The sequence below is a fragment of the Plutella xylostella genome, chromosome 26, assembly GCF_932276165.1.
Source record: "Plutella xylostella chromosome 26, ilPluXylo3.1, whole genome shotgun sequence".
In the NCBI taxonomy this organism is placed as follows: Eukaryota; Metazoa; Arthropoda; class Insecta; order Lepidoptera; family Plutellidae; genus Plutella; species Plutella xylostella.
Window position 1 is genome coordinate 1,576,432 of NC_064006.1, and position 22,706 is coordinate 1,599,137.

Genomic DNA, 22,706 nt, shown 5'->3' on the forward strand with positions numbered 1-22,706 from the left:
CGCTTTGCTCGTCGTCGCACCTATTTTTAGGTTTCGATCTCATGCGGTTTGTAATAATTATATTGGTCGTTAATTTTCGATTTTTTGATCATACAATATCGTGATTTTCGGAATGTAGGAGAAAAATACCACAATTTGTACATTTACTACATACTTAATATATTATTTATTAAGATAACATTAGGAGAAACAAGATTATACATAGGTATAGACGAACATAAATTTGAGCAAACGAAACTTAGGTGTTTAAAGATTGTGCCTAAAGAGTTTTAGACGAAACGAGCCTTATGCCACATAAGTCTTGGCAAAGTGATGGTTCGGCCAAAAAAGTTTAGACCATACGAGTTATGCGAAATGAGTTTTGGTCAATAGAGATTATGCGAGATGAGCGGAACCCGTATTCTGTACTTGGGTCTAAGATGTTGATAATATGTATACAATATGTATATGTGTAGATACATAATATATCAGCTGTGCGACCCATATTACAAGCTCTGTCTAGCTTGAAGTCGACCGTCTGAAAGGGTACTCTTGGGGTCATTCTGTACAACATTTCTTCTACGACTAGAGAGTCACCCGTTTCGGCTACTTATAGTACTTTCACAATACCCGGACACCCGCACACCGGATGTGAGGAGACAGTATTTGACATAGTTACAGTTAATGAATTTGTATGAAAGATCTTTCAGTACGTGTCCACCCGTGACTAAATACCACAATTAATTCACCACGTACGTTATAATGTCACGTCACGCCACGTATCCGGTGTGCATCGGCCTTCACATTAGGTATAGAATAGATATTATTATAAGCTGTCTTCCTCATAATAATCTACTAGCTATCGTGGTGTAGAAGCATTAGCAATCGGTAATCTTTAAGCGGCACAGCAAGCTGACATAACTTGTATGGCTCTAACAGTAGACAGATTGGCAGCGCTGCAATATAAGTATCTACTAAGGGTGAGGCCCCATTGGTGCGTTGCGCTGCTTATTTTTGGCACGACGCACACGACGGCAACGCTACTCACCAATGGGGCCTCACACTATAACTGTCTAAATCATAACTAATATTACTCGAACTAACAAAAAATCACTATTCGGGTCAAACTCATAACCCTTCTTTTCCTAGGAAAAACTATTTGTAACATTCAAACTTTTAGGGCTTGTTTCACAATGTCTGGTTAGTGGCCACTTGTGGGATTAAACACATGCTGTCTCTGTCAAAAAAATAATAACAGAGAGTGAAAGCATGTATTTTATCTCACAGGTAGTTACTAACCAGACATTGTGAAACAGGGCCTTAAGATAATATCTGATAAATAATAGTTATTTACCTATGGCCAGTACATCTCATTCGTCCGTGATATTGCCGCTACTACCGCTATTACATGACCATGTATTTGGCCTCCGTTTCGTAAGCCATCATCCAAACCTGTTTACCATTACACTGTCACGACACTACTAGCTTGCCACGTTTGATGTACATTGCGCAATGTAAATGAATAACTTCTTTAACAATCTAAACTGCGCAAGCAATGGATCAGTGGTAATAGAAACTATTGTCGTGTTGACAATTCTCTTTGTAAAGCACGGATTGCCCATTCAACTTCATCGCATAACTAGTCCCATCGGTATTTCAATGCAGTAAAGTATATTTTTGATTAAACGTATGTTAAACTAGCGAATGCTAAGATCAGTTAAGTTTGCCAGTTGTGCGAAAACATTCGAACACTTTTGTCGTGCATTTAAATAAACATTTGAAGGTTTTGTTTTTGTTCAATAAAAGTTTGTTTATATTAAAATTTCTGTGATAAAGTGTTGTTGAAGTGATACATCGTGTATAATGCTTTCGCTATTTAATTCGTTTGGACCTTTCTTAAGGCAGTACGTAATAGTTATTATTGGTAAGTGTTTAAAGCGTTTAAAGTAGGGTTCATTATATTTTAGCTGCCGAATACCGATTAATTATAATTTCTAGCATATCAGTTAGCGGACTTTATTATGTTTAAATATATACTTATATTATATATACAATATCCTCATATATACCTACTCCAAGTTTTCGCCATTGATGATTATTAACACCATCAGGGAAAAAAACATAAATTTCTGGGCATAGGCCTTTTCTAATGAGCGCCACAAAACTCCGTCCTTGGCCTTCTTCATCCAGCCTATACGGCTACTTGTAATTTTATGAGTTTTCCCCAATTTAAGGCTCTGTTTCCAGTTGGCAAACAGTTTACCGCCAACGCCAAGTTTTAGGCGGAAATCAGACGGACTTCACCAAGAAAAGCACACTCATATTCAGCTGCATGCAGTTATACGTTCTGCATGCACGAATGCATGAACTGCATGCGATCGGTTGCAGTCGAGTGAAGTCAAGATAACATGAAGTCAACTGCAAGCAGTCGCTATATGCAGTCGGTCTGTGGCCAACCCTAACGTCAGCCTTTTTTAACGTTTCTAAAATAACATAATAATTTTTATATAGTCTAGGTAGATACTAAGTAGCTATTAGGAGTCAGGTTCTAAAAATTTTAATTAGCATGATAAATTAGTCTTTATTTACCTAGCAGTAACTATCAATATTTTACAATTTTAGGAAAGTTATATAGGTAGGTAGATCGCATCCAGTGGCGAACTTTGGGAAAGGGCTATGTCTAACAGTAAACTGCTATAGGCTGATGATGAAGATAGATTTTTTTAAATTAGCGATGCTATCTAACTCTACTAACTATTTACTCATTCAAGACCTTGACTTATTTTTCCCACCTGTAAATTTATACATAATAAGTAGGACCCACCTAAACATGTAGGTAGTACCTACAGGTATTTCCGAAATTGCACAACCGTGACTAATACTATGATAGTAATTTTAATTAGATAATTTATCACGAAATACTTGTTCAGGTATTTAAGTAGGTATCTATCTATGAATTTTTAAAGTTCATGAAAATAATTTAGAAGTTTTTTTTAGTATAGGTACTACCTAGTTATTTAGATGTAGTAACCTAAATAAATATCATAACTTCAAGTGAATCGTAAATTTTATGTAAAAAATACAGCCAGTTACATAAAAATAGTGCTGGCATTATCTAAATCATACTAAAATTCAAAGAAACTTGAATTTATACCCTCGTTGCAAAATTGACGGAATCTAGTATTTTAATTTATGATCATAAACATATATCTTTTAATTAAATAATATGTATAAATACTACTGTACTATTTTTTATTTAATCAGCTGAATGACTGGTAATCATCAATAATTATTGTTTATTGATTAAAGAAACCTCATTTATTATTAAATTATATCTTCGTTTTGACAGAAAATATATGCAGATGACGAAATACATTTAAAATAGAAAATCTTTACAGCTGCCGCTCAGCATCAATATATCGCGATTCGCCTCAAATACGACACTGTGATTGGTGGAACGCGCAGTTTATTGACGTCGATAACGAACACGTGTAGCGGCGGCTGGACGTAGAACTTATTCGAATCTGACAGCCTCTATTATTTTATCCCACACAAATTTTCATGTGACCGGAAATAAAAATATAATCACTACAATTTCGACAACACTATAATTAAAGTTACATACCTAAATCACAAGGTTAAATGAGATTTTGGTGAATACAAAAGTATTCATGGATTAGTCCTCTAAAGTAGGTTAGCCATATTTGAGGATTTGCAAAGGACGCAATTTATCTTAACCTTTAAGATTAGGTACATTGTACACATTACATTGCTATTATAAATTATATTTAGGTATGAATTAATGTTTCAGCATTGATACGTTTATTTTTCCAACCTATTCATTATAAGTACAACTCGTCATTCTTAACAACTTTTGTTCGAAGACTTTGATATATTTGTCTTTTTTACTACTTCATAGAAACATTGTCGGCCATTTGACTTTTAGTGCGGTGAGTAGAATTATTTTTTCAAGGATTTTTAAAAGTCTTAGAACAAAAGTTGTTTAGAATAACGAGTTGTGTCACAATCTTTCGGATGTGCACTTTGACGTTGTTGGACACCCTTACAACGATCACAGGATTCGATACTATTTTTAACCGACTTCAAAAAAAGGAGGAGGTTCTCAATTCGTCGGGATCTTTTTTTTTTTTTTATATTTTTTTTTATGTATGTTCACCGATTACTCCGCCGTTTATGAACCGATTTTGAAAATTCTTTTTTTGTTGTATTGGGTTGAGCTTCCAGGTGGTCCCATTTTTTTTTCAGAATTTTATCTCACCCCCAAGGGTGGGTAAAGGGGTAAAAACAGGGTATGAATTTCAATTTTGGGCACATATTAACCGATTCTAATGAAATTAAGAACGTAAATATAGTTCTTACAACAAAAAAATATGATGGTGACCTTGAGCTGATCTGATGATGGAAACGGAAGGCAGTCAGGGGAACTCCTCAACGGTATATAGCAACTACTTCGTGTTTAGGCTTGAATGATTCGTATTGATTAGTAGGACATTTTGGTATCATTTGCACCTTACTTTTGATTGAAAATTATTACAAATAAACTAAAAACTATTAAATAAAATAATAATTAAAAAAAATTAAAAAACCGACTTCAAAAAACCACTAAAATGTAAGAAATAATTTAAGGTTTACACAAATTCTACTCGTATGAGACAGTACCTACAAATATACCTAAGCAGGAACTGTTCTTTTTTGAAGTTGGTGCCATATTTCTTCAGATTACTTTGTCACCGCACCAACATCAAAAAAGAACAGTTCCTGCTTAGGTATATTTGTAGGTACTGTCTCATACGAGTAGAATTTGTGTAAACCTTAAATTATCGAATCTACACAAATATATAAATGTGGAAAGAACAAATGTCACTTTTGGAACTGATAATTTGCCTTACATTTTGACAGTGACAGTTGACGATACTGTTCTTTTTCCATATGTTTGTGTAGTTTTGACCACAGTGAAACCTAACTGTCAGTTGCTGCTTCACGGGTTCGTTATCAACGTACGGTGGCCTGCGCCTAAAAGTATACAGGCGGAGTTTTTAAAATAGCGATTTCAAGCTCACATGCTGCTCAAGCACATCCACATAAACACCACTGCCACAAACATCACACACAACACGTCCCCGGATTTATAACAGATGTAGCTGGTCCCTTCATCATCAGGGATCGCTATTTTAAAAACTCCGCCTGTATACTTTTAGGCGCAGGCCACCGTACATAAACAAATGTCGCGATTCACCATAAATACAGTATAGTGATTAAACGAGTTTATCGACGTCGATAACAGAACCGTGCCGCGGCCGCAGGTATGACAGTGATCGGTAGCTAAAGTTATAGACACTTGTTGTTAGCCTTTGACTACGAAATACTAGGGGAAATCCCAATACTTACCGGTCAAATTGAAAAGTAACCATCATGACGTCATTTCATATTTTGGCATTGACACTCAGCGATAGCATACCGAATTTATAACAGAATCAGCTAAGTATATATTATGTAAATTAAATAAAGGATATAAGCGACTTTTGTATGCGAGATCGTGAGGAAACCTGCACATCTAGACTCTAGATGTGTATCCTAAGTGCATTGTACTTATTCCAAAACGACGACATGGTTCGCCACCTATCACGTGAGTACAAATGTGCTGCGAAAAGTGGGTGGCTCGCTTGTGAGCCACGTCTGACTACCCCTTCGGTGATTACAGTCGTGAGTGCATATTATGTTGTATGCGAGAAAACGTAAACATAAATGTAAAGTTTTCAAAGAACTTGTACTAGACATACAGAATCGTACGTCTATTCTACGACGGAAGCCACCAATAAACGCTTGCATTTACCTAGTTAGATCTATTGTCGTCTCATCACTGATTATAAGATTCCACATTATCAGTCGTATTACCTACTTACAGTTTAGACACACACACACACTCACGCCGTGTACTAATGTACTCCCTTGCGGGGTAGGCAGAGGTGCATTGCTGCACTCACTTTTCGCCAGAGTGTTATGTTAGTCCCAATGTAATAGGGGGCGGGCCTATTGCCATTTTACGGGCACATCCAAGATCCGAGAACAATTATCTGTGTTTAAACAAATATCTGCCCCAGCCGGGAATCGAACCCGGGACCTTCGGCTCAGTAGTCAGGGTCACTAACCACTACGCCGTTCGGTCGTCTACAGTTTAGATTAACAATATACGAACAAGATGGTGTGTCGGCATTTTTTTTACAGTCAAACCGTTTTAAGTTTTATTTATTTATTTATTATTATTATAGCTACACCAACAGCATACATACTATTACAATCCTAACTAATATTATAAATGCGAAAGTAACTGTGTCTGTCTGTCTGTCTGTCTGTCTGTCTGTTACTCTTTCACGCCAAAACTACTGAACGGATTTGAATGAAATTTGGTATACATACGGTCTAGACCCTGGAAAAGAACATAAGCTACTTTTTATCCCGGAATTCCCACGGGAAAACTTTTTAAGGCGAAGCGAAGCGCGCGGGAACAGCTAGTTTTTAAATAAAATTTATGTTGTAAGAAGGTCTTACATCTTATAAAGTTACTTAGTAATTACATCTTACAAAGTTCAATCTAATGACAACCATATACCATTGATTAAAGACCCAAATCTTCCAACTGAACTTATTCATAATAAGAGCTCAGTGGTTGAAGACGTTTCTTTTTCACTGAAACTCCATCTTATTAATTATTAAATTGTTAATCTATCTGCATGGGATTGTTCTAGAATACGAGCCATACATAAGAGTTTGGATCGAGAGACCGGCCATGTACCTACATCGGGTTTCTTAAGTTTCCCTTACGGATAAATACGGAAACCTGATGTGAAAAGCGGACCAGTTTTGCCACCATTTCCTAAATGTTACTACATTTATATAACTTAGGTTTGCTGCATTTATATAACTACATAACGGATTTTTTAATTTGACACACACAAAGCAATGAAAAGTTCCAGCTAGGAATATAAGTACTTCTCCAACGAGAAGAGTTCCAGTGACATAATTATATGGAGCGGCAGTGTGGTATGTGGAATTTTTTAATTGCTCGTGTGGTACGATTCTTGTTTACAAACGTTTATAATATTAGTACAATTCTACATCCTAACCTATGATATTTTAACCTTTATTAAACATCTTTTCCAGCAAACCTATCCCTCTTCGGCAGTGGCCTTGGGTTCGCGTGGACGTCACCCGTGCTGGTGAAACTAGCCAATCAGACGCATCCAGTCTACGATCGACCAATCACGGAGGCGGAAGGGTCATGGATCGTGTCTGTCACTTTTATTGGAGGATTTCTGTGTAGGTACTCTGTTTTTTATACTATTTAAAGTTTGTTATTAATTAGTGATTAGCCACTCATAAATCGTAGCCTTATCTTTTAATTCAGAATAATTCATTACTAAAAGTTACAGAACAGAAAACGATGCTTCTTTAAACTTAGTCAACGGGTCTTTTAGTGTATTTCTAAACGCATTGTTTGCCTTGTATTGTGTAATACTCTGTTTGACGAATGTAGCCTATTTTAGTCTGAGGTGGTCAAAAGGTGTTTAAAATCTTTTATTAGTTTATTTCACAGCTGTCTTGAAAGATTCATCTGCATACACGTTATACATAAATTCATACTTACTGCTATTATCTCTATTGATAACAAACAATGTCGATATCTCCATATCCAGGTATACTTCTCCGCCTGAAAAACCAAAGAATTTCAGAAAAAAAGTAGCCTATGTACCTTTCGTTCCCTTCCATACCAAATTTCATCGAAATTACTTCAGCCGTTTCTGCGTGAAAAAATAACAATCATGTCAGTTTCTCTCAAACTTTCGCTTTTTGTGTAATGCAGAAAGGTAACCCTTACCGTGGGTCTCCAAGTTTTACAAAAAACTAACAAATATTGTCAAAACATACGAAGTGCAAAAATTCTGCATGAAAAACTATATAGTAACACCATACTTTCTGCATTGAGGAGTTTATTTCGCCATTTATTTTCATCTCCTCAGTGACTGAGCCTTTGTGAAATGGTCGTAGACTCATCATCTTGACAATCAACAAATATTTGTAAAATTTTATGTTACTTCATCATCACGACCCCCACCACGCTGGCCTAGTGCGGGTTGGTAGACCCCATAACGTTACTAAAATAAATCATATTCTACTCTCCATTCCAGCAAACTTCCTAGCAGCCTACCTCGTAGACAGGATTGGTCGGAAGCGGACATTCCTGCTCGCCGCGCTGCCCCGGATAGCGTGCTACGTCGTCCATTACCTGGCCACCGCCGCCTGGATGAACTATGTTGGGAGATTTCTGGGAGGCTTCTCTGATGGACTGTCGTTTTGTGTTATACCTATGTACGCTTCTGAGGTTGCTAGTGTAAGTTTTACATGAAACTGTTTTTTTCATTAAATGATAGTTTTTAAGGCTTGTTTAAAAAAAGACTGACGTGTGTATCTGTTTGTTTTGTCCGTCTGTGATCCCAGTTTTTTAAAAATCTATCATGTATTAAAATCGGGTCATCCGTTTTAAAGTTATATGTTACAATTCATCATAATCATCACTTCAAAAATAATTAGAATTTCAACAGCGAAAGCAATTGGCTTATTTGAGAGTCATATCTGAGAGATGTCTCTCAGTCCCTTCTGGAATTCACACCTAGTAAGTAGGTGCTTAGTCGATTATAATTTCTCTTGTAATCTAACATACCTAATCATGTTGAGTACTTAAACCCCTGATTAGATATTGATACAGAGACCACTTAATTTAACAGGTCCTTACTACTAGTGCTTACCTACTTACATAATGATAATAATTACATTATCGTTACCTATAATATATTCCTATAGGTACTAGGGTGCATGATAGATATAGAATATTTCGGACACTGGTGGTTTTGTCCATGACACAGCCACACCTTATTTTTAAACTCCCGACAAAAAAGAGGCATGTTATAAGATTAACATGTCTGTGTATCTGTCTGTGGTAGTGTAGCTCCCAAACGGCTAAATCGAATTTCGATTTGCTTACTCGTATTTTGGGTCATAGGTTATGTTACCCCGAGTTTTCTTAGCTATACCTTACCAAAATCGGCTCAGCAGCTCAAAAGTTATGCGACTTTTAGTATTTAATATCGAGGGCTTTTAGGGTTCGTTAGCTTATTAAATAAGAGTCTTAGCATACCAATTCTTCTTCAGACTTTTTTCTTCTGTCAACCAAGCGATCACGAGCTCGCGTTCTACTGGTTGACAGAAGAAAAACAGGCGATCCTTTTACGTTACGCTTAAATTTGCGGTAATCTTTAAACCGAAATCCTTCCACAGAAAGAGATCCGCGGCGCGCTCGGCACGATCCTGCAAATCTTCTCTTCCCTCGGCATCGTGACCATGCTCTCTCTGGGTCCGTTCCTGCAGTACCGCGCACTGAACGCGGCGTGCGCGGTGCTGTGCGCCGCCTCCTCCGCGCCGCTGCTGCTGCTGCCCGACAGCCCCTACTTCTTGAACAAGCAAGGTGTGCTAATAGCTTCATCGTTATTAGTTAGTGGCTGGTTGTAGGCGGAATAGGGAAAGCAACTAATTTTCCTCGGATTTCCTCAAGTTTCTAAGATTGCTAGCTAAACTGGCATTTGCCGCAAATTCATCATTGTCTTTAGCTGGATATAGGACCGCTTCCAAGGAGCGCTATAGCAAGGTTTGTAGCTAAATTACTTGACAGAGCCACGCAAAGACTAGTCTGTCAGCGACAGACGCTATTCAGTAACCAGATCTAGTGTTTGACAGAATCCTTCCCAAATCTAAATATAGTCACTGCAGTGAGAGCATTAGACACCATCCTAGTCCATTGTCAGTCGCTAACAGCATCCCCCTCTCCCGGCATCGTGTCTCGGCTGTCTCTGGGTCCGTTCCTGCAGTACCGCTCGCTGAGCGCGGCGTGCGCGGTGCTGTGCGCCGCCTCCTCCGCGCCGCTGCTGCTGCTGCCCGACAGCCCCTACTTCTTGAACAAGCAAGGTGTGGTACTAGCTCCATCAGCATTGGCTAGAAATCTTCCATTGCTCGATATAGCAGGAATAAGGACGTAACTAACTTCCGTAGGATTTCCTCAAGTGTCTAAGATTGCTAGCTAAACTAGCTTGTGTCGTAAATTCATCATTGTCTAAAGACAAATATAGGACCGCTTCCTAAATTACTTGATAGAGCCACGCAAGAAGGATGTAAGCGACTGACGCTAATCAGAAACCAGATTTAGGGTTGGTCAGAATCCTTTCCATATCTAATGTTCGCCAAGACCATTAGACAGTAGTCCATATCCGATCAATGACAGTACATTAGTTATTACATGTCAGAAAAGTCAGCGACTGACGCTTGCCTGATTGTAACCAGCCCTAGTCCAGATCTAGGATTTGTCAGAATCTTCAGTCATTGTATTGAGAGCGTTAGACACCATTCCAGTTCATTATCAGTCACTGACAGCATCCTCCTCCCTCGGCATCGTGTCTCGGCTGTCTCTGGGTCCGTTCCTGCAGTACCGCTCGCTGAGCGCGGCGTGCGCGGTGCTGTGCGCCGCCTCCTCCGCGCCGCTGCTGCTGCTGCCCGACAGCCCCTACTTCTTGAACAAACAAGGTGTGCTAATAGCTCCATCGTTATTAGCTACTGGCTCGATATAGAAGGAATAGAGAACACAACCAACTTCCTTCAGATTTCCTCAAGTATCTAAGTTTCCTCAAGTGTCAATAGCTTGTGCCGCAAATTCATCAGTTTCTATATCTGGATATAAGATCGTTTCCAAGGAGCGCTATAAGCTAAAAAAAGGTCTGTAGCTAAATAGCTTGATAGCGCCACGCAACGAGGCTGTAAGCGACTGACGCAAATCGGTAACCAGATCTAGGATTGCTCAGAATCCTTTCCATATCTTAAAAAAGTCACCATAGAAAGAGCATTAGACACCATTCCCATTCATTAATGTCAGTCGCTGACAGCATCCTCCTCTCTCGGCATCGTGTCTCGGCTGTCTCTGGGTCCGTTCCTGCAGTACCGCTCGCTGAGCGCGGCGTGCGCGGTGCTGTGCGCCGCCTCCTCCGCGCCGCTGCTGCTGCTGCCCGACAGCCCCTACTTCTTGAACAAGCAAGGTGTGCTACTAGCTCCATAGTTATTAGCTAGTAGCTCGATATAGAAGGAATCGGGAACACAACCAACTTCCTTCAGGTTTCCTCAAGTGTCTAGATTGCTAGGTAAACTAGCTTGTGCCTCAAATTCAGCATAGTCTATAGCTGGATATAAGACCGCTTCCAAAGAGAGCTATAGTCTAAGGTCGGCAGCTAAATAGCTGGATAGAGCCACGCAACAAGGCTGTAAGCGACTGACGCTAATCGGAAACCAGATCTAGGGTTTGCCAGAATCCTTTCCTCTTCTAAAGGTTGTCTCCCTAGTGAGAGCATTAGACAACATTCCAGTTCATTGTCAGTCACTGACAGCATCCTTGTCCCTCGGTATCGTGTCTCGGCTGTCTCTGGGTCCATTCCTGCAGTGCCGCTCGCTGAGCGCGGCGTGCGCGGTGCTGTGCGCCGCCTCCTCCGCGCCGCTGCTGCTGCTGCCCGACAGCCCCTACTTCTTGAACAAGCAAGGTGTGCTACTAGCTTCTTCAGCATCAGAACGGAATCGTCCATTGCTGGATAGCATATAGGAAGGACCATTATAACACGCGGGGCCATTTTTCATATACAAACAAGGTCGGGAACTAGTTCTTCAGCACCAGCCAGATACTTCTGCAATGGACAAGCATTGCAGGATTTAGGACCTATTTCAAGGAGCACAACAAAACCTACAATACCGCCAAGTAGGTTGGTTGAACTGTACAATCAGCGATTGACTGACTGACATAATCGCCCATTGCTGGATATAGGCTCAAGGAGTGCTTCAACGTTGTATCCTCGTCCATTTCTCAACCAGCCACTACCGGCTACCTGTCTATGGTCGCTAGCACGACGTAGATTCCTCCCAGAAGGTACCTACAATGAAAGGTGCCTCCGCTAGTGGTAAATTACTTGAGAGTACCTATCACCTATATATTTAAAAAAGTTGTTATGTGAATTTGGACTTTTAAACAAGAAGAGGAATAAAAAACTCGTAAATACTAAACAGTATTTTTTCCGATTTCCAGGTAAAATCGCCGAGGCGCTTAAAGTCCTGACATTCCTCCGAGGATCAGAATCACTAGCAAAGAAAGAAATGGAAGAGTACCAAACAGAATCAGAGCAGACAACTTTGACCCTCAGAGAAGTGCTGACAAGCAAATCTCACCTCAAAATCATTGCAATAGTCGTCTGTATCGGTGCTGGGGCTCAACTGACGGGCTACAATGCCGTGGCTTTCTACTTGCAGACAATTCTGGTGTCCACTAAGACCAGTGTTTCTTCGAATACGGCGTCAGTGGTCATTGGAGTCATCCAGTTGGTAGCCAGTTTTGTGACGGCCGTAGTTATCGACAGGTTTGGAAGAAAGCCGATACTTTGCAGCAGTCTGGTTGGACTTAGTGTTGGATTGGTAAGTAGACTTATATAATTATGTAATAAGTAGTCAGGTATATAATTTTTAAAGAGGGTATTGATATGAGAAAATAATTAAATTTGCCATTCTGAATAACAAAATATTTCTTATGTTTTTTAATATTCGTGAATTTGGGGCTTCCGTTTTCAGTTTCGTATATTTCGATCGCCTTATCTTCCCTATAGTAAATTGTAGTAGCAATAGCAGTAATACACTCAACTCTCTTGAGAATAGACAATCTCATGTCTATTGTGAGAGTACGTGCCGACAAAATTGCTTTGATCGTTTCATCCACTTCCTTGCAGGCTCTATAAGAGGCTGGTTGATTTGGAGTGTGCCAGTAATAACTTAGATGTGGTGTTATTGAAGCTCCGAATTGAGAAAATTCGTTTGAAAGTAGGTCGCAGGAAGAACGTACATAGGGCACATCCTAACTAATATTATAAATGCGAAAGTAACTGTGTCTATCTGTTACTCTTTCACGCCAAAACTACTGAACGGATTTGAAAAAAATTTAGTATACAGATGGTCTAGACCCTGAGAAAGAACATACTTATGCTACTTTTTATCCCGGAATTTCCGCGGGAAAACAGCTAGTATGTATAATAACGCTCACGCAGGCAGGCAGTCACTCGCTATACATTTATTTTCTACAATATGCAGATTTCCTTATAATATGGTGATTTTCTTCACCGTAAATAGCTCGTAGTTTAAGTGTATTATTTATTTTATTTTTATTTTTATTTATTGCATGGAAAACCAACAGCTTTATACTATACAACAAGTTAACTTTATTTAAAAAGAAATAGACAAAAAGCTAATAATAGGTTTTCGCATATGGAGACGATATAACAATAACAACACATTATTTTATTATTTTATTTAACTTTATTATCAAAAATACATGCTGAGTATTACAATTATTAAATGTCTGCCAAACTGTGAAAACAGTTTGTTGGCAGGTTACTCTCATTTCTAATTAAGCACAATACACATAATGACACTTATATTTATGTAACACGGTACAACACAGTTGAAATAGGTATAGACAGGTAATTAAATAGGCATAGCTAGGTCATTGACATTTGATTCAATAGGTGTTTTTTAATTTTGGTTTTAAACAGTTGGCTATTATTACAGTTAAATAATTCTAATGGTAGCTTGTTATAGATTTTGGGTGCTAGGTACTTACTGGTTCTTTGTCCATAATAATTAGTATGTTTGTAACTTTCATAAAATAACTTTTTTATTCGCCGACAATTTTTATCAGGAGTTATGATTTTGTGTTTATAATCATTGTAATATTGCGCAGCAATCAGACATTGGGCCTTTTCATGCACTGGTAAAATTTTACAATGTGAGAACAGTGCGTTGAAGTCACCCCTGTATCGTTCTTTAGTCTTATTATTAACCAATAACTTCAGGAATCGAACCTGCAGATTTTTTATCTCATCTAGATATGACTTAAAGGTTCGTCCGTAAGATGTAAGACCATAGTCAATCAGAGATTCCACAAGGGCATAATACACAGAGTACATTGTCTTTGAATCTAGTACATGTTTAAGGTGGTAAAATTTAGTAAGTAGGTATCTTAATTTGTTGCATACAATTTACATACTCGCCTAATAATAAATTCTACTTGTGTGTTGTGTAGATAAGTATGACTTATATCTGAAGAATTCATTGGCACATGCAGGATTTTAATCTCTCTCTGGAGAACGAGAAATGGCCTCTAAGGAAGAACTAAATTATTAAGCATCCAAAACACAAAAAAATGAGTGTTCCTTATTTTTTTCAGGCCGGACTGGGGACTTTCTTCTTCGAAACATCTTCAAACACAGAAATCATTGGTTTCTGGAACTATTTACCGCTCGTTTCCATTTTATTGGCGGTATTTAGCTTCAGTTTAGGTGAGTTATAAAATTATTTTGATTCTGAAGAAACAAATTCAAATTTTATTGCTATAAAAACCTTAAATTATTTATTTTCCATACTCTTTTGAGTATGGAAAATAAATAATTTATGCAAAATTAGTACAGTCAGCCAAAAGGGGGTGACTATGGACCACCGAACATTTTTTTCGCAAATTTACAAAAGTAGTTCAGAGGGGGTCATCTTTTTAGGCTTACTTAAATACCATTTCTGCAACACCCTGTATGGTCTATTTATTTAGTGAAGTGCAATTTAGTTATTTAGCCATGACCATAGATAATACTAAGTACTTAACTATTGTTATCCTCCATGATATACCTACCTAATAACTATCTACTTAATCAACACCGTCTCAAAATTATACCAAGCTGGTACCTAATCAATGAATTTTCCCCCAACTTCAAAACAAAACAGTGTAAAAACTTTTATTAAACTTGATTTGAACGGATGGACATACTTTGAAAAGCGTTTGACAAGTGTCTGCTAAGTTCTTTGAAATAGGTCAGACCACTTTTACGCTAAACATAAAGTAAAACTGAATTGTATACAGGGTGATTGGTAAGTCGATGTATTCCTTTAAATGGGTTGTAGTCGAAGGCATTTCCAGTCGATTGAACCCCATAATGCATTATCCGAAAGTCAACCATTTCTGAGTTATTTAAGTTTTAAGTTTTTTTAAGAATTTTGCCAAAATTTATGTTTAAAAGCAAAATATTAAAAAACCAACGATTTTTTTAATACTTTTTTGATTGTTTTGCATTGGTTACACCTAAATCAACTAATCATAATCATTAATTGCGTAATATTTAACTTAATTTAGACACAGTGCTTCAAAATAGATGAAACATTAAGAAAATTTTACGAAAGATGTATTTCAACAAAAATGTACAATTGTTTTCATGTACCGAAACATACATTGCAGTTTCAGTCCCCAATTATGTCGATTGTGATGGCTGAAATTCTAATTTTGGAGCTCTTGTTTAAAATTCGAATCTACAAGTGTTCCCGTAAGTGTAATATTTTGCTAGCTAAAGTTTTAGCTTGACAGCGTTAAAATCAGAATGTTTTCCCTCAGAATAAACATAATTAACCGTATAAAACTGGCTACCCTGTATATCTCGTTATCTAGTTATCATGCCGCATCTACGCAGTCCCATCGTGATCGGCTCGTGTTATAATCACGTTTGCCACTCGGAGAGGTCGACATAAGTGCCATCGATACTGATGTCTGACGCCTAGACTGCCTCGCGCATGGGAATGAGATGGGATGACATGGAATCTAGTTAAAAAAGTCATGAATAAAAATACCTCTGGCCTGGAGTTAAGCACGAAACCTCGGCAAGACATTGATGTCGATTCTTAAGGCAGAAATTCTAATTTTGATAGACAAATATTATTTGATTTGTGACACAGCCTTACATTTTTTGTGTTTGCGTAGATCTCTTTTTTATGCAGCAAAAATCATACTTTGACAGCTCTAAAATTTAAATTTCTGCGTTTAGAATCCGCATAATTTAATTACAAACTTCACGAAAAACACTTCTCAATATACAAGGCGGGCGAAATAACTAGACACCTGGGTTAAATGACATTTGTGTTTAGTACTGAGTGCAAAAAAAGTAATATCGATATTACCAAAAATATTTCTTTTCATCCTCAGTATTTTTATAATTAAGCTCGGAAAAGTAATAAACCTCGCCTTACTGCGCAGTTTTAATGAACTAATTCTATAAATAAAATTGTTGTGAGAACGTAAACATAGTACCTATACATGTAGCGCCCCGATATTTGAAATTATTCTGGATATCAAAAAACCCGCATGCGAAAAATATACTTACCTGACTTTTGTTATATTGTAATAAAATGTATAAATATTTGTTTATACAGGGTGTTGCAAAAAGGGTACTATGGTATACTAAGCCGAAACCTACATGTGCAGCATGGTATATCTAAGACCGAAACTGAAATCAAAATTTCAAAAAAACATTCTCCATAGTCAGACGTCACTCATGTCACGTGACCAACAAAGTTTCTGTAGGTTTCGGATTAGCTTCCCTTTTTGCAACACCCTGTATAAGTCCTAGCTGTCCACGACACAGGCCTAGCCTATAGTGTGGTAGCCCTTGTTATATCACCACCTTTTAATTTTTACCAAACACTGCAACCTATATATTTTTTGTAACTTTCATAATCTTTAGTTTAAATAAATATTTTTTAATTTTTCATTTTTTCACATCAAGTATTCAAGTTGTTACCTACTTGTTAAAGTAGTAACAAAAAAGTATGCGATAAAAAATATTTATTGTTAATCGTCTGATAATTCTTATGCTAACGCTACAAAAGGACGAGAGCGGGGTTTCGCGCGGGGAAGAGGGAGTGGGGTAGATTTTTGGGCCAGGTGTCTAGAAACTTTGCGCGGGTTGTAACTGTCAGTAAATAATATCTTAATCTAAAGACAGCTTCCACTTAGGTGTAATATAACATAATAATATGAATTATTGTGATACCTAACCTTAACACTGAATCCATTTTATCCCCAGGTCTCGGCTCCCTCATGTTCCCCCTCATGTCGGAACTCTTCGACGGCAAATCCCGAGCCATTGGCATGTTCTTCGGCCTGGTCTCCAACATCATATCCATCTTCGCAGTCACACAAACCTTCGCCAGTCTGACCAACGCTATTGGAGCTGGCGCCGTTTACAGCGTTTATAGCGTTAATAGTCTACTGTTTTGCGTGTTCATCCTTTATTGTGTGCCCGAGACTAAGGGTAAGACGTTTGCGGAGATTCAGAGAGAGTTGGGAGTGGGTGTTGCGAATGATGAGAGTGTAAGGAGTAAGTGTTAGTTGTTAGGTTAGGTTAAGTTTAGGATTACTTAATAAATTTATTTGTGTATTTACAATGTTTTTTTCATGTTAAGTAATGTTTGATAAACATGGCCTTAAGTAGCAAACATCAGAGGATAAAATAACAAATAACATGCATACATACATATAAACAGCAATTTTTCACATTTTGAAATGCACATCCATTTTTAAGTATGACGTTACTATTTATTATATAACTCTTTTTCTATCTGGGGTTACGAAGGAACCTACTTTAATGAATTAATATTTCCTATGACAAAGTACCGACCTATTAAATATTAAGGCTCTTGAGCTTTCATTTTCAACTGAAAGAGGTAAGATATAAGCATTTAATTTTCTTCCCTAAGCTTTGAGTATTACGGAGCGTTTTTGTATGAGTTCAGTTTAGAATGAAAGTCCTCAACTTTATGATGGTTATTAAATTTGGTCACAATGAAAGAAGAGAGTTAATTGTGTGGTTACGAAACGGGGCACCTGAATGACTTGCTTTTCATTACAAGATCTAGAGGGGTTACCACCACCGAACATTAGCAATTAACAATCCTCGCTTGTGAAATCCGACGTAACTTGTATGGATCTGACAGATGATCGACACTGCTTAAGGATCGTTACAGTGCGACAAACTTATCTGTTCATTACTTACTAATGAATTGTATATTGTAAAAGATTAGATGGGTTTATTAACACCGCAAGAGCGAATTAACAATACGAGCAAACTTAAATTATAGAATTAAGAAATATTAGACACTTATGTTAGCTGTCACCGGAACAGATAAGTTTGTGGCACTGTACTACTACACTACAGTTGTCGAAATATAATAGGCCCGTTTGGACAGCTCGAAAATGTATGGGATGACAGCTGGTGTCAAATCTAAATCATAAAAAATCTTAACAATAAGTAACTTTTGGTGCTTCAAAAGCTCTTTTTTCTTTCAGCCGGTAAAAAATAAGCTATACAGGGTGTTGCAAAATTGGTATACTAAGCCGAAACCTACAAATATTTTTTTTCGCGAATTTTCAAATTCTGATTTCAGTTTCGGGCTTAGATATGACATGCTTGACGTGACCATACGTCCCGCTTTGGGCGGGACAGTCCCGCTTTCAAGCTGTGCGTCCCGCTGTCCCCCGCGAGGGCAAAAATGTCCCGCTCTCATAAACAGACCAAACAATAATTTAAATTACCTACATTTTGTAACTTTTGTATTTCCTTTCTTTCTTTTAATCACTTGAGACAACAATATATCTTCTTATCACTTACTCACATATAGGGAGTAATATGAGTCCGAGTTTCATGGAGACTCCGCGAGTAACTTCGTTTAGTGACGATCATTGACTCGCTCTTGCTCTATCGTGTATATTTATCTCGCTCACCTACCCATTCCTAACAAAGAAGAAATGCGCGGGAGTACATGTTTTGCTAAAGAAATATCTGAATTAATTTTAAGAATGTGAAAATAAGATGCACTATTGATAAGAACTTTAAATTAAACTTCCCAAATTATTTAAAAAATCAAAGTATGATGTTTAAGAATTTTGTAGCGCCTGGTATGAGAACACCCAAAAATTCCGAGAAACTTTTTTCCGAATGTGTAAACACCGAATATGTAATTTACAAAATATTGCAATACCGATTTTTAAAAATATCGATTTATAAAAATCACTTTAATTATAATTTCGAATATAATCATCACGAAGGTTTGTTATTACGATTGTTAAATACATAAACGTAATAAATACAATTACTTTAGTTATACGAAAAATAAAATACCGATTTATTATAATCACGAAAATATCAAATTCAGATCAAAAATATAACATTCGTGATTTTGACAAAAATAACATTAACGAGTCAGAAACCTTAGAACCAAAACCTAAAGATTGGTGCGACGACGAGCAAAGCCAAGAGGAGCGTGTTAGGTGCACATAGATGTCGAAAAACAAAGCGGACCGAAGCGTTTCAAATAATATAGGTAGCTTAAAAATGTTAAATTGTTAACTAAGGTGGGTTTGTATTTTTGGAATATTTAAACTTCGGGATTCGTAATTTTAACAATTCGATATAATAAAAAAACGAAATTATAATATTCGGAAAATTGACCTTCTTCATTTTAATAAATCTGTTGTTTGAAATTTCCTTTATAAACTTTTCGTAATTTTCGTTATTCAGAAACTTAAAATGGGGAATTTTGAATTATTCGGAGCTATGAAATTCATAATTTTAATCGTTATCTTCATATTCGTAAAAAAGTAATTCGGATTTATGTAGTGTACCCGTCTGGTATATTTATAAAAAAAAATTAAGCAGGTATCCTAAATATACCAATTTTACAAGATTATTAGATAAATATAAAAAAATTGTCATCCACCATTCATGCATAAAATAATAAAATAAAACCGCTTTGACAAAAAAAATAAATGGTCACGTTAGACATGCTGCACATGTAGGTTTCGGCTTAGTATACCCTTTTTGCAACACCCTGTATATGTATTTCATCAAATAAATCAAGAGTAAATAGCAAATTTGTGTAGCTGTCCAAACGGGCCTATTATATTTCGACGACTGTAATGTGTTAGTGGTGGTTCGGTAGCAGACCTTCACTAGACAGAGTGGTCTTTTAACTGTGATCCAGACGAAGACAACTTTATAAGCTGGGTTTCAGAGTAGAGTGTTTATCGGCGCGTTATACGTTCGTTGGAACATACACGCTTACACGCGCGTTATACCGAGTGAGAAAGGGGACTTCATCCTGAACAACTTTGGTTCTACGACTACTTATACCGCTTTTGTAACAACCTGTATAAAAAAGTAGATCATTCGCTTATTTATAAGAGCTAAGAAATGTGTCGACGGTCGTACGTAATGAACGTAGGTACACCGAAATATTCACCCAGTCTGAAACCACTCATTAGGGTGTCCGTAGACATAAACGGCATTATATCGCAATTCACTTAAAAAATGTCATTGATGGAACTTAAATTAACAAAAAACTAGAGTATCTATCGATAAAGATGCTACAACACGGTATTATTAATAGGCTTGCTTTATGAACTTAAAATGGTTAATATGGAGAACAAATTTGGTCTAATAAGACCATTATTCGGGACCTATTATGCCTTAAAGGTTCCACTTGAGATAGCTAATGTACTCATACAACAACTAAACCCCTCTTCGTAATATAATAGAATAGGGCCTCCATTTGAGCATCTTATTAAATTTCTATGAATGGTAAGAAGAGCGCTAATTGTGTCGTTAATGAGAATAATTTATTATTAAGGGAGGCGAAATACTTGGCTCTCTGTTTCAGTAATTTCAGTATGGCTGATATAAGCGAGTATCGGTATAATTAATATTATCTTTCCTCAATCTTGCAATAGTACTTTCCTAGTAGTATATATAATATAAATCTAGATAACTATTTCCTCTGCCTTTTTGTTTGTAGGTATGTATTTAAGTATTTATTTTTAAAAATTGTGAATGTTTACTACTATATTTGTACACCTTCCTCATTTATTCTTTAAGTCATTCCTCCATCCAAAGGTTGCCTGAAAGAGATCGCTTTTAGCGATAAGGCCGCCTATTGCTTTAACTCCACTGTATAAATTGTTATTTGTGTTTTGTTTAGTCAATATAGTAGTATTCTATTCTATTCTATAATTTAATTCTATGGAGCCGTGGTGCCGATTCTTCTTCCTTTCATCGCAGACGACCGAATGGCGTAGTGGTTAGCGACCCTGACTGCTATGCCGAAGGTCCCGGGTTCGATCACCGGCTGGCGAATATTTTTAGTCGGGTCTTGTGTGTTAATATGCATATACTTACCTAATATGTAGATATATTATCAGCTGTCCAAAACCCATGTTACACGCGCAAAAAATCGAAGCATTTTGTAAACCTTTCTATAACCTTATCACGTACACAATATTATTCGTCGTTTTCACGCATCTTGTCAACTTTATTCTTACAAGCAGGAAGGTTGAAAATCGTTTGGAGGACAACGCTGCTTCTCAGGCCGTCTTAAGGGTGATATAAACAAATTTTTATGGGTGACTATCGCTATAGGCTTTGGGACAGGGAAATTTATAAGATTCAGTAAAATCGCCGTGTTTCAAGTTACAAGCTTTCTGTACGCTGCCGCTGATATAAAATGATTGTTTTTTTATCATGACTAAAAAAATAAGGTGCCTTCCAATGACATTTAGGGATAGCCAGGCCCGGGTCCGGAACATTATATAGCAATCAACAATACTCAGCATCGCTTACCAGTCAAACATCTATCAGATCCATACTGTAAATTATGTCAATTTATTGCTAATACTCGGTGGTGGTAGCCCCGCAGGTTGGGAACAGAGTATTGTGGTTGTGGCGCTCCTTCGGAGAGGCCTATGTCCAGGAGCAGATGGTTACGGTATGATGATGATGATCCACCGTCCATGAATGAACGTATATTATAAAACCTTTACAGATTATGTCAAACTGTAAATACCTAATACTTACCTACATACTTATATTATTTTTATCGATCGTGTGTAAAATTTGCAGTCCTCTCATTGCTTACACCACACGTGAAGTAAACAACGTGTGAACTTGGAAGCTCCTATGTATAATGTATCATACTCTCTCTGGACAAAATACAGGAAAATATTGACAAAGTTTGGCAGGGTGACTTTATCATAGAAATGTTTTGATATTACTTACATGGTTTGAAAGGAACCCTTTTCGGCAATAGTTTCCTATCAATCACATGTAAATAAAGTAAGTAAAGCTTTCAGATGCTGCAGGTAAAAGATTTAGATATAACTATTCAAAAAATATAAAGGATGTAAAATTCAAAATATAGACGACCGAATGGCGTAGTGGTTAGTGACCCTGACTACTCAGCCGATGGTCCCGGGTTCGATTCCCGGCTGGGGCAGATATTTGTTTAAACACAGATATTTGTTCTCGGGTCTTGGATGTGCCCGTAAAATGGCAATAGGCCCGCCCCCTATTACATTGGGACTAACATAACGCTCTGGCGAAAAGTGGGTGCAGCAATGCACCTCTGCCTACCCCGCAAGGGAGTACATTAGTACAAGGCGTGAGTGTATATATATTTATGTAAAATTCAGCGTAAGTTCACACAAGCTTCGGAGTTAAACTAGCTTACAAAAAAAAACAGAGCTATACTGCGCTAGCTATGTACTTACTTAAAAATTAAAACAGTTCAAAAAGGCAGGCAATCTGTATCAGACAGCCTTCGGATGGAATAGGGTGTTCAAAAATTAATAAGAGTTTTCCATTGGATGACTATCGCTGAGTTGCAGCAAGAAACTTTCAGCTAATGTCGGCATTAGCTGAAAGATTAGCATTAGCATT

The 22,706-nt window shown here is 37.4% G+C and overlaps 1 protein-coding gene across 1 annotated transcript; it reads left to right on the forward strand.

Moving 5' to 3' along the window:
- The first annotated feature begins 1,717 nt into the window (after positions 1-1,717).
- On the forward strand, positions 1,718-17,402 carry LOC105385625 (facilitated trehalose transporter Tret1). The gene is made up of 7 exons (XM_038111410.2): positions 1,718-1,903; positions 7,162-7,317; positions 8,187-8,389; positions 9,334-9,520; positions 12,167-12,549; positions 14,351-14,462; positions 17,025-17,402. The coding sequence occupies exons 1-7, from the start codon at positions 1,843-1,845 to the stop codon at positions 17,327-17,329; spliced, it is 1,407 nt and encodes a 468-aa protein (XP_037967338.2). The 5' UTR covers positions 1,718-1,842; the 3' UTR covers positions 17,330-17,402.
- The last annotated feature ends 5,304 nt before the right edge of the window (positions 17,403-22,706 follow it).